Below are 13,129 nucleotides of genomic sequence, written 5' to 3'. Positions count from 1 at the left end.
TTGGCCAAGTTTCAGATGAAGCCCAGCGGGTACTGCTGAGGGAGAGGAGCATGATTGGTGTGGCTGGCAGTGCAGCCCAGAGCCAGTCTGACTTTCTCTTGTCTGTTCCCTTCACTTGGGGCTAAGAAACCCTTTCCTTCTTCATAGGGAAAGGCAAGAAATCACCTTTGACAGGATACCCTGAAGCATAAATAGAGTTTCTTTTAAAAACTCTGGTCTCAGAACTGGCAAGAACTAACAAATTAGCCAGCCAGCCATGGGTGGGGCCACTGACAACCCTTCAGGGCCTTGGGCTGTCCTTGACCCACATTTCCCCTCCCTCTCTTTTGGTCATCTCTGCTCATGTTGCTCCCACTCTGGAGTCTTATTTACTGGCTATCAGATTTCCTTTCAAAGGTTAAGGCATAGTTCAAGGCACAGCTGGTTGAAGGGCATGCTGGCACCCTAGGGACGCTTAGGAAGTTTGACTTTGGGGCTTGTGACAGGTTGCTTTGTGACTGGATTAATGGTTGACATTGTGTATTTGAGCCCGGAGCAGATGTCAGTTTCTCCTTCCCCATGGAAAGGCATAGCCCATGCCAGGAGAGCATCGTAGGAACCTGAATGCAGGGCCTAGATGGATCTTTGAGGGCCAAGGTGCCAATGACAGGCTGGACTTGGCCCCTGATGGTGTAATTAAAGATGCTGGCCCTCAGAATAGTGAGGGAGAAGTGGGGGCAGCCTTGACAATTGCTGGGAGCTGGAAAATCCCTTGAAGCCTGGTCTCTCCCTGTCAGTGCCATGAGGGTTCCTGAAGCAGAAGGCAGCCTCCGGGGCCCATCCTTCCCGGGTCCTCTAGGGTTCTGGCTGCTTTCACTAGGACACTTGGGCTGGGCCTTTCAGGGTCTCTGGTGGCCAGACCCACAGCAATGTGGAGGCTCACATCTGACTTCTTCTTAAGTGGTATCTGAACTTAGGAAAGTAGGAACCATCCCCCCCTGCATCTGGGCTAGGGGCCCAGGCACCCCAGAATACGTGTCTATGGTAGAATTACTCAGGAGCAGGTGTGGGGGATGGCGCAGGCGCAGTATAGGTCCGAGGATACACCCGATTCAGTTCAGAACAGCCGCTCCTCCTGCCTGTGTGGCTGTGGGCCACGCTGGTATTTTGGTGGGAATTACAGAGCCACAGAGTCATCTGGCCCAGGTGCAAGCCTCCCTGCCCTGCCTGCTGCCAGGAGACAGCTCATCTATAAAAGGGCTCACAGCTCTTTTCACTGGGGGTTGGAGAGCGGGAAGGGGGGGACCATGGACGTCGTCAGTGTCCAGCAGTTGGTAAGGATGTGGGAAGAGGGGCAGAAGGTCAGGCAGTCATCTGGGACCCCCAGACTGACTCAGCAAAACGAGGAGGGAAGGCAGCTGCTTCTGTGGTCTGAGGATCAGGTTTTTGGAGCAGAAACTTCTCATTTGTCTGCTGGTTCTCATGGAGGTGGCGAGGGTGGGCTTAGGGAGCAACAGAGGGAAACTGATGGTGCAAAATGTTGGGTGACGGTGACATGAAAATTCTGGAATTTAGTAAGCTCTGCCCTGGGCTGTGATGGCTAAAGGAGCAGGAAAGGACAGGCTCCCTTGGAAAATGTGACTGTAGTTGGGCCTTGGTTTAGCTCAACTGTCAGGATTGCAATTGCTCTGGAAATGGCCTGAGAGTCTGGATGCCTTGGTAGGGGAGGGAGGACAGCACTCCAGTTCCCTGGACACTGAGAGACAAAGGAACACTGGTGACACTTGGGGTTGTGTTTTGGTGAGGCGGGACATAGGAGGCCCAGGATGTTACAGGACCCAGTGGGCCCCAGCCTGGTACAGCCTCTGCAGGAGTGGCTGCAGGGCCCAAGGAGTGTTGGCTTGCCAGACTTTGCTTTGAAAGAAAGACCCAGGCCCTGACATCCTGTCATTCCAACCTTTTAGTCCCCTCAGCATGTTCCTTCCTTGGTGCTCCCAGCTGCAAATGCCCTGGGCTGGGGCGGGGCGGGGGTGTCTGGAAGGACAGGCCAGGCATAGCATCAGGCGTTGGGCTCGGCCCCAGCACAGCAATGTGAGCTAAGTGCTAGTTTGACACCATTTTGCTGATGAAGAGGCAGCTCTGTGAAGAGCCAAGATTTGAACCCAGAAATTCAGACTACCCAGGCAGCATCTCCTCTGTCCCTCCAAGACTGGGGTCAGGTGGCAGTGTGGCGTGATCTGGTAGGAATGTAAGGGCAGCAACCCCTAAGGGAAGCCGAGGTGTCATGTGCCCAGGAGTAAAAATAGGTGTGGGGTCACCACCCCCAACCCTACGCCCTTGCTGACAGGACAGGGTGGGTGGTTGCTGGTGAGAGCCAGCAGCAACCCTGGCTCCGGGAGCTTTGAGAAGGGCCAGGCCAGCCCTCAGACCAGGACACTGGCCTGTGTTGGTCAGCTCTTGTCAGGACCCCCACTACATAGCTAGGTTCTCCAAGAACTTGTAATTTTCTTCTTTATCCTTACCCTGTTCCCACAGGTAAGTGGAGAAAGAGAGAAAAGGAAGGTGTTGGGACATGGACATGAAGTTCCTGATCCTGGAGTGTGGCCGGGCAACTGGAGGCTGGGACCCCGTGAGGTCGTGGCCCAGGAGAGGCAGAAACTGGGAGAAGAGAAGAGGAGGAGAGTGAGTGATGCAGGGTGGCAGCCAGAGCAGCTGGTGGTTCTGCTCTGGGCAGAAAAGATGGGGCTTAGAGCAAGCCTGGCCCTAAGGCCCCAGCACCTGTGGCTGATGGCTAGCCTGGTCTTTTGTCTTTTGCCCCAGCTGGAGAGATTTACGAGTTCCAGACTTAAACTGGAGAATCTGGCTGACTTGGAAAACTTGGTTCAAAGACGAAGAGAAAATCGACTGAAACGTAGAGTCCCCCCCAGGGCACCTGAGTCTGTGGTTAAGGTGGGTGAGATGCTGGGTAGTGGGGGGGCTTGGGCCACACCTGCACAGCAGCAACTGATGAGCTGGACAGTCCATTCTGGAGCCCCCCACCCTGTGTTCAGTTGCTGGGGCTACTGGGGCTTAAACAATTCTGGAGGCTGCAAGTCCGCAGTCTTGTTGTCAGCAAGATGGGCTCCTTTTGGAGCTGGGAGGGAGTCTGTCCAGGCCTGTCCAAGTTCCTGTGGGCTGGTGGCAAAGCTTGGTGTTCCCTTGCTTGTGGACACATCATCCCAGTCTCTGTCTCATGCTCACACGGCACTCTCCCTGGGTGCATGTCTCTGATTCCAAATGTCCCTTTTTTGTAAGGACACCAGTTACACTGGATTAGGGCCCACTCTGCTCCAGTATAACATCTTAACTACAGCTGCAATGACACTGTTTCCAATTAAGGTCACATTCTGAAGATCTGGAGGCCAGGACTTCAACATATGAACTTGGGGGACACAAATGAACCCCTAATTCCCCTCACCCAAACAGCTATTTAGCCAGAATCTCATGGGGTTTTTAAAAATCCTATTATTTGTACAAGCTGACAGTGTCTCTGTGGGGGCCACCTGGTGTGACTTAGTGAAGTGGTGATGTCCTGAGGCCTACCATTTGTGGATTTGCTCTTGTCCTTAACTTTTCCAGCCCCAGCCCCAGCCCCAGCTGGAGCCCGTGGACTTGGAGATGTTCCTGAAGGCAGCTGCTGAGAACCAGGAAGCCCTGATTGACAAGTACCTGACAGATGGAGGGGACCCTGATGCCCATGACAAGGTAGCGAGGGTGGAGCAAATCAGAGAGCAGCTCAGCAGCTGCAGGGGTCTTTGGGGTGCTTTCCTGTGTTACAGGACACAAATCCCTGGTGCCTGCTGAGCCAGAGGAAGGGGCCCTTTGCGAGATTCGGGAACAGACAGCTCTGTTCAGGTTGCCAGCTCTGGGAACAGGATTAGGGGTGGGACCTCTAGTGGTGGCCATGTTCCACCTACTTACTGTATTTTGCAGTGCATAATGCACCCTTTTTTGCCCAACATTTGGAGGGAAAGATAACCTGAAATACCTTGTATGTTTTTGTTTTGTAATTATTTGTTATATAAAACTTCTGTACCATAACATGTTAAAAAATAAATGCTAAAATTCCTTTATAATACCAAAAACAAATATCTCAAAATAATTAAAAACTTAGCCCTGGCTGATGTGGCTCAATGGACTGAGCACTGGCCTGAGAACCAGGGGGTCACTGGTTTGCTTCAGAACACACATGCCTGTATTGTGGGCTCCGTCCTCAGTGGGGGCGCTCCAGGGGCAACCACACACTGTTTCTCTCCCTCTCTCTAAAAAGAAAAGCTTAAAAAATTAAAATAAAATGGTTTCCTGAAAGTCAAGGCCAAAAATGTGGGTGCACATTATACACTGCAAAACATGCTAACCCCTGCCCCCCATCTCCACCCTCCAGCTCCACCGCACAGCCCTGCACTGGGCTTGCCTGAAGGGTCACAGCCAGCTGGTGAACAAGCTGTTGGAGGCAGGGGCCACTGTGGACACTCGCGACTTGGTGAGCAGCAGGGAAGGCCCACTCTCCAAGTAGAGGCGCTACCTGGCATACAGTGTCACAGGGTTTGTGCTTTTGTTTTGCAGCTGGACAGGACGCCTGTGTTCTGGGCCTGCCGCGGAGGACACCTGGACATCCTCAAACAGCTGCTTAACCACGGAGCCCAGGTCAATGCCCGGGACAAGGTGAGGGCACACCCCAGTGGGGCGGCCTGTCAGGAGCAGGTGCGCAGTCACAGGACAATGTTGTTCCTGGAGGAAATACAGCCCTTCGGACACTTTCTCACTCACACCCTTAGATCTGGAGCACCCCCCTGCACGTGACTGTGCGCACAGGGCACTGTGAGTGCCTGGAGCACCTCATCGCATGTGGAGCCCACATTGACGCACAGGACAAGGTGGGCACTTATTTGAGGCAGCTCCAGTGGGGGACAGTGACTGAGGGCACCTGAGCTCAGGGACAGCACCTGCCAACCCAACCCTTCCCATGGCTGGGGAGGTTAAGAGGATGACATCCCTTCAACAGGAGAGAGCCTAAGCGGGGCTGCCTTAGCTCACCAGGAAGTCAGAGAAATGGGGCCTTGGGGCAGAGGTCAGCCTGGGATGAGCTGCTGCTTCCACTGCTCCCCTGGTTGCACGTGCCATGGGGACCCTTAGAGTTTAGGAGATGCATACCTGTGAGGGAAGAAGAGGGAGCTGGGACAAGCGTGGGCATGCTCCCAGGAGGCAGAGCACCAACATTTCCTTTCTTGGAAGGAAGGGGACACAGCTCTACACGAGGCCGTGCGGCACGGCCACTACAGAGCCATGAAGGTACTGCTGCTCTATGGAGCCCAGCTGGGCATGCAGAACCAGGTGAGTCCCAGCAGGCCCCAGACCTGACTGTGCACCTAGGAGGGTGGCTGGGCAGAGCACCCGAAAGGACTGACCCAGCAACCTTGTCCTCAGGCTTCAGTGACCCCAGTGCAGCTGGCCCGAGACTGGCAACGAGGCATCCGCGAGGCTCTGCAGGCCCACGTCGGGCATCTCCGCACACGATGCTGATGACAGCAGACCCGCAGGGCCCCTCACAGCCACCATTCCATCCCTTTCTCCTCCTATCCTCACACCTGTCTGTGGTTTTGACTTCAGTCCTGATTCCTCAGGCCTCCAGGGCAGGTGGATGAAACAGCCTCTCTGGCTTCGAGTCTCAGGGATGAGCTGCTCCCTGCCGGGGCACAAGCTAGGAAGAACTGGAGTAGAACCCTGGGTGAGCAGGAAGAAAGCAAGGTGGGTCCAGACAAGGGACAGCAGAGAGGATGAAGCAAAAGCCAAGGTGTCCTACACCTCAGGGTCCCCAGGGTTGGTACTAGTCTTCCCCAGTGTCCAATGAGCCTCCACCTAGGGGACTGCTTATGCCCCAACCTCCACCAGGGTGTTTCCTGCCAGGTGGTGACTCAGCATGGCTAGCAGCTGCCCTCCAGGCCAGAGATGGCAGGCATTTCTGCAATTGGCCAGTGCCATTGGGCAGAGGTTTCTCAGCAACTCCACTGCTGTCACCAGAAACCCTGATGGTGTTGGGAATGGCTCTAGACCCATTTGCTCTTAGGGACTCTGGTGTTGGGTCTGGAGGGGTTGCCCAGCAGGTCTGGGGCCTCACAGTATAAGTCCAGTACCAACCTGGTTTCCACAGAAACCCTAAGACTGAGAACTGGAGCCATACTTTATAGAGAATCCCCTGCCCACTGTCTGAAGGCTTCGGTCAGGCCTGCCCACCGTTCTCTACTTGGCCAGCCAGGAGCTGCTCTGGTAAAGTGAAGTGACTGGGGTGCTGGGGTTGCCTGCGGCCCACTCAGTTTTTGGGGCAGTGGCCCGTAACCCTACTTTACCCCAGGTACTAACTCCACCCTGGTACTGGTGCTTGAGCTCCTGCCTGTACCCTGGGGCTGTTGTCTTCTGCAGCTGCCGAGGCAGGACACAGAGGGGCTGAGCTCCACTGTGAAGGGGGGCAGAGGAGCTCACCTGCTCCTGCCCTCCCACTGCTAACTGGAAGGCACATTTATGACCCCACATGGAACATGTTCTCCTAGAGGCTCCTCCTCTTTCACTGTCCTTCATACTTCAAGTTGTGCTGGTGCAGACGTGCTCCTGGCAGGGCTGGGTCCTTAAATGCCAGAGAATGAACCTTATAGAACTCAGACCTAACTGAGAGCTATAGGCCGAGGGACAGGCTGCAGAATGAAGATTTAGCCTACCTCACATACGTAAGCACCAGGACAGACATCCGTTCGACGGCAGTAATTTTTTGCCTAACGTCGGGGGCCTTCTCAGGCCAAGAATAAGCCTATTCTTACTGTGTGAAAAAGCTGACGACAGCCCCACATCTTCCCTTCCCACGGGCAGCTGCTGCCCTGTGTGGACGGAGCCACCATGCACCCAGATGCTGAGGTCATGGGAGAAATGGGTACTCTGGCCCATGGAGAAGACAACTCCCCACCTAGAAAATGGGGATACTTAAGTGACAGACAAAAATACCTTTTTATACGCATCAGTACTTTGTGTTCATTAAAACTGGTTGGTTATCGCTCACCCTACTTGCGTGTTCCGGGTTAGAAGGGACCAGGCCATTAGGCCCACAGCCTTGTCTTCCTCAGCAGCCAAGCGCAAGCCAGTTAACCATACTGCCCGACAGCAAGAGAGTCCCCTAGTGCAGAGGGGGCAGCCAGGGTACTTGACCCTCGCGCTCAAGGCATCTTTGCTCGCTGATAGATTCAAAGAGCAGTGGTTCTCAGCCTTCGCTGCTTATTAGAGTCACAAGGGAAATTTTTGAAGTCCTAATATCCAGACAACTGGATCCAAGTTCCTGGGTTGGAACCCAGGTGTCGGTATGGTCATACAGGTGACATCTGTCTATGTAGGAATCCTAAGGTATCTACAAAAAACCACCTGGAATATGAGAGTTTAGCAAGATCTCAGGGTAAAAAATAAACACACAAAAACCTGTTTCTACATTATTAGCAATGACCAGGTGAACACCGCAATTAAGAACAGTACCATTTACAATTGCTTCTGAAACGAAAATGTTTAGGCATAAATCTAACAAAACATGTAAGGACTTGTATGTTGAAAACTACAAAACACTGGTGAATTAAATCAAACAAGATTTAAATAAATGGAGACTTACCAAATTCATGGTTTGGAAGATGCAACATAGCAAAGATATCAATTCTCCCCCAAACTGATACACAGTTCCTGCCAAAATTCCAGTTAAGATTTTTTGTAGAGCTAGATAAGATTATTGTTAAACTTATAGCTTAATTTTGAGAAAGAATAAAGTGGGAAGAATGAGTCTACTGGATTTCAAAACTCACTACAGGCATCTTGGAGATATCGTAGGTTCAGTTGCAAACCACTACAATAAAGTGAGTTGTAATCTTTTTGCTGGTGGAGGGCCTTGCCTGCCATTTGCAAGCCATGCTACACCTGTGGAATGAAGAAAGGGGAGTGCAATAAAATGGAGTGTGTCTGTGTACAGCTACAGTAATTGCGACAGTGTGGAACTGATGGAGGGAAACACCAAGAGAACAGAAAGTACAATTCAGAAATGGACACAAATATACCCAAATGACTTTTCGACAAAGATACAAAAGTTAATTCAATGGAAAAAAGATAAAGGTGCTGGAGCAGCTTGAGACCTACAGGCTAAAAAAAGGAGTGATACCCACACCATACAGTTGCAAGTCAGACAACTATAATTCAACACACAAACACATGTGAGACCTGCACATCAAGCCCTCCAAAGGTAGCATTGCAGCAAGCAGAGGCAGGACGGGGAAGGAGAGATGGGGCTGCAGTTGCAGTCTGGTGCCCACCATGGCCCCAGCTGACGCAATGGAAGGAAGTTGTCAGGCTGCACCTCTCACACAACAGCAGGCGACAGAAGCCACATTCCAGCTTGAGGGGATAGCACTATTGCAGCTAAACCTGCAATATTCCTGTCTCAGTAGCAGGCTCCAACTGCACCTAAACTGGGCTGCAACACAGCACAGTGGTGTTGTGGCAGCATCAGATTGGTGGCCACCATTACTAGCAAGAAGGCAAATCTGAAGACTTGTGGACCCAACACCCCCAACCTACCCATCCTGGTAGAACCTGGTATGGAGACATCTAAAATAACCCAGCATGGTTGGCAGCCTCCAATTACAAAAAGGTGGGACTAGAAACTCACAGGCCCGGAATCCCACTGTCTGCCACATCCCACCACAGGGATGGTACTCTGAGAATGAGATGGCCCGGACACCAACCTCCTTGGGAAATACAGGGCATTTTCTACAACTGAGGCAACACTGCCCCAGGAAATCCCAGAGGTACCAGCAGACCTGGTAAAATGAAACAAAACTTGCACTATAGCACCATCTGCTGGTATAGAAAAGAAAGACCTTGTATATTTCAATCTGAGGAATGAGCAAAACAGTTACCGAAAAAAGAAGAGTTCACTACATCAGGTGCCCAGGCAGAGAAACAATCTATCAAGCACCATGAATAACCAAGGTAACAAGGAAGCTCAGAAAGAAAGTCTCCAGAAACCAAACTCCAAGACACAGAAGACTGATTTAAGAGAATTCAAGACTGTAGTTATGGAAAAAACTCAGTAAGGCAGTTCGATGAGCTAAGGAATAGAATTAATAAACAAAAGAAGAACCTTACCAGACAGATTCTGGAACTGAAGAACTCAAATGAGTGGAAGAATGAATTAGAAAGCACTGGAAACAGCAGGCCAGATGGAACACACAATTAGGAGCTCAAAGAAAGAAATCTAGAAACAAACAGCTCAGGGGGAAGAATGAACTGTGAGTTTAAAGAAAAGGGAAGATCTCTATGAGAACCACCTGACTCTGAGAAAGAGAAACAAAGATAATGGGTGTGCCAGCAGACAGAAGAGAAGGGGACAGAGAGCTTATCAAATAAATAATTAATAAGAACTTAACAAACCTATGGAAAGAGCTGAACCCTTAAATTCAAGAAGCTAACAGAGCTCACATTATCTCTAATGTGAATATTCTGTCCTGGCTGCCCTGCTTTGAGGTATAAACTGCATATGGTAAAAATGCACCCACTTTCGGAGCACATTTCCGTTGGTTCTGACAAATGTATATACCTGTGTAAGTACAACCACAGTCAAAATACAGGACATCTTCCAAAATGCTCTCCCATGTCCCTTTGCAGCCACCAGCCCTGAGGCCCAGGCTGGTCTTACTTCTGTCACTATAGGTTGCTTTGGCCTCTTCTAGAATAACTTTTATAGCTCCTCTAGAATTTCATATAAACAGGGAAAAAAAGCAGCAGTTGCTAACTGAACACCTAATTAAGTCAACCTCTAGGACACATTATATTAAAATTGTCAAAAAACTTATTGACAAGGAATTCTCACAGAAGCCAGGGGCAAAAAGATTGTAACGTACAAAGAAAACCCTATTATCGATTATCCCTGGGATTTTTAGCAGAAACCTTACAAGCCAGGAGAGAGTAGAGTGAAATATTTAAAATATTTTAAGAGAGAAACTACCAACCAGCAAAGTTAACCTTCAGATATGAAGAAAAAATGAAGGCTTTTTCAGACAAACAAAAGCTAAGGAAATTTACCACCACAAGACCTGCACTGCAGGAAATGTTTAAAGAAGCTCTTCTACCTGAAACAAAAAGATAAAAGTATATTAAAATGTTTGAGTCCTGGCTAGGTAGCTCACTCAGTTGGTTAGAGCATTGTCCTGATACGTAAGGCTGTGGGTTTGATCCCTGGTCAGAGCACTTATGACAGTTAGCCAATGAATGCATAAAATAAGCAGAACAACAAATTGATGTTCTTCTCCCTTCCTCTCTAAAATCAGTCAATTTTAAAAAAACTTTGAAGGAGAAAAATGGACAGATCGAAGCAGGAAATTGCAACTCTGTTTTAGAATAGGGCATAAACAATAACAAAGGTAAAGGGGAAAGAGCATTTTAAAGACTTTAAGTTAAGTTCTGCAATTTGGAAAGAAACACAGCATAAAAAGGGCTTCTTTGTGACAACAGAAACATAAGGGGGGGGGTGACTTAACTTGCACAGGTGAATGAAGACGCAATCAGAGGAAAAAACTATTATATGTATGAAACTTTATTTTACATAAACATAAAACAAATCTAAAGCTGAAACATGTAATATAAAAGAGAAAATTAAGGGGAAAAAAATCATAGAAAACCACCAATCTAAAATAGCAGACGGAAACACCAGCAGACAGAAACAAATGATGGAGATACAGAGCAATCAGAAAAGAAAAAGATAAAGTGGCATTAGTTAAGTCCTTATCTATCAATATGTAAACGTAAATGCACTAAACTCACCAATAAAAAGGCACAGACTAGCCCTGACTGCTGTGGCTCAATGGGATGGGCACTGTCCCACAGACAAAAAGGTCACTGGTTTAATTCTGAATTCCCAGTCAGGGAGCATGCCTGGATTGCAGGCTGGGTCCCCAGTTGAGGGCACATGAAAGGCAACCAAGCAATCGATATTTCACACATCAATATTTCTCGCACATTGATATTTCTCTTCCTCTGTCTCCTCCCCTTCCCCTCTCTCTATAAATGAATGGATGAATGAATGAACTAATCTTTCTTTTAAAAAGGCTTTTAAAAAGGCAAAGAGTAAAAGATGGAGTAAAAACCAAGACCCAAACTATACGCTGCCTTCAGGAGACACATCTCAGCTACAAAGACAAACACAGGTTCAAAGTAAAGGGGTAGAGATGATAATCCAAGCAAAGGCAGGAAGAGAAAAGCAGGTATTGCTGTATTTATATGAAACAAAATATATTTTTTATATAAAGATTTTATTTATTTATTTTTAGAGAGGGGAGAAGGAAGGGAGAAAGAGAGGGAGAAAAATATCATTGTGCGGTTGCCTCTTGCACGCCCCCTGCTGGGGACCTGGCCTACAACCCAGGCATGTGCCCTGACTGGGAATCAAACTGGTGACCTTTTGGCTCGAAGGCTAGTGCCCAATCCACTGAGTGACACCAGCCAGGGTAAAACAAAATAGATTTCAGGACAACAGAGGTAATAAGAGACCGAAGACAGACAGACATAATGATAAAGGGGATAATTCATCAAGCATAACACTTATCAACATATATGCACCCAGCCAGGAAGCACCAAAATATATAAAGCAATGCTAACAGACCTAGGGGAGAACCTGACAAAAACATAATTACAGTAGGGGATCTTATGAATACCCCACTGACATAATGGATTGATCATCCAAACAGGAAGTCAGTAAAAAACAGCAGCTTTAAATGAAACATTAGGCCAAATGAATATAACCACTATTTATAGAACTTTCCATACCAAAATGGCAGAATATACATTCATCTCAGGTGTACTCAGAACATTCTCAAGGACAGACCATATGCTGGGGTACCAAACTAGTCTCAATAATATTTAAGAATACTGAAATCATACCAAGCATATTTCTCAATCATAACAGTATAACATTGGAAAATAACTACAAGAAACCTGGAAAAAAAACACATATATGTGGAGATTACACAACATACTACAGAACCATGACTGGGTCAAAGAGGAAATAAAAAAGATCAAAAGATACACTGAGAGTCCTGGCCGGTGTGGCTCAGTTGGTTGGAGCATCGTCACATAGACTGAAGGGTTACAGGTTAGATTCCCATCAGGGCACACACCCAAGTTGCGGGTTTGATCCCTGATTGGGACATGTATGAGAAGGTGAGCAATTGATATTTCTCTCTGGCATCAGTGTTTCTCCCTCTCTCCTTTCCTCTCTAAAAAAAGAGATAAAAATGAAATAAAAAATTTAAAAAAAAAAAGATTGAGACAAATGAAAATGACAACTCACCAAAATTTTGGGTATGCAGCAAAGCCATACTAAAAGGGAAGTTTACAGCATTGCAGGCCTATCTCAAGAAACAAGAAAAATCTCAAATAACCTAACATTACACCTTAAGGAACTAGAAAAAGAACAAATAAAGCCAAAAGTCAGTAGAAGAGAGGAAATAAAAATTAGAGCAAAAATAAATGAAATGGAGAACAAAGAAAAATAGAGTAAAATTGATAAATATCTGGCTTGACTCACTAAGGAAAAATGAGACTCAATAAAATCAGAAATGAAAGAGCAGTTACAATGGACATGATAGAAATAAAGGATTGCACAAGAATACTATGAAAGGCTATATGCTAGCAAATTCGATAACCTATAAGAAATGGAAAAAAAGAAAAACTTCCCAAAATAAAGCCCAGGACCAGATGGTTCCATTAGGAAGTCTACCCAAACATTTAGAGAATACGTAATACCTATCCTTCTCAAATTCTTCCAAAAAAATTTGAAGAGAGAATATTTCCTAATTCATTTTATGTAGCTAACATTTCCCTGATACCAAAATCAGGCAAACACACTACAAGAACACTGAAGACCAATCTCTCTGATGAGCACAGATGCAAAAATCCTAAACAAAATTCCAGCAAATCAAATACAACAAAATATTAGAAAGATCACATGCATCACAATCAGGAGGGTTTATTCCTGGGACAGAAAGATGATTCAACACATGCAAACTGATTAATGCAATATACATTAACTAAATAA

The 13,129-nt window shown here is 47.6% G+C and overlaps 1 protein-coding gene across 1 annotated transcript; it reads left to right on the top strand.

Annotated features, from left to right (window-relative positions):
* Positions 1 to 1,262: 1,262 nt before the first annotated feature.
* Positions 1,263 to 9,226, top strand: ANKRD23 (ankyrin repeat domain 23). Its single transcript, XM_045827019.1, has 9 exons — positions 1,263 to 1,313; positions 2,515 to 2,661; positions 2,800 to 2,928; positions 3,598 to 3,723; positions 4,403 to 4,501; positions 4,585 to 4,683; positions 4,797 to 4,895; positions 5,254 to 5,352; positions 5,446 to 9,226. Exons 1-9 carry the CDS (start codon positions 1,287 to 1,289, stop codon positions 5,539 to 5,541), a joined length of 921 nt encoding a protein of 306 aa, XP_045682975.1. The 5' UTR covers positions 1,263 to 1,286; the 3' UTR covers positions 5,542 to 9,226.
* Positions 9,227 to 13,129: the final 3,903 nt, after the last annotated feature.

Source organism: Phyllostomus hastatus, unplaced genomic scaffold (genome assembly GCF_019186645.2).
Source record: "Phyllostomus hastatus isolate PE091 unplaced genomic scaffold, TTU_PhHast_1.1 phas_scaffold_78, whole genome shotgun sequence".
In the NCBI taxonomy this organism is placed as follows: Eukaryota; Metazoa; Chordata; class Mammalia; order Chiroptera; family Phyllostomidae; genus Phyllostomus; species Phyllostomus hastatus.
This window is presented reverse-complemented; position numbering and strand designations above follow the sequence as displayed.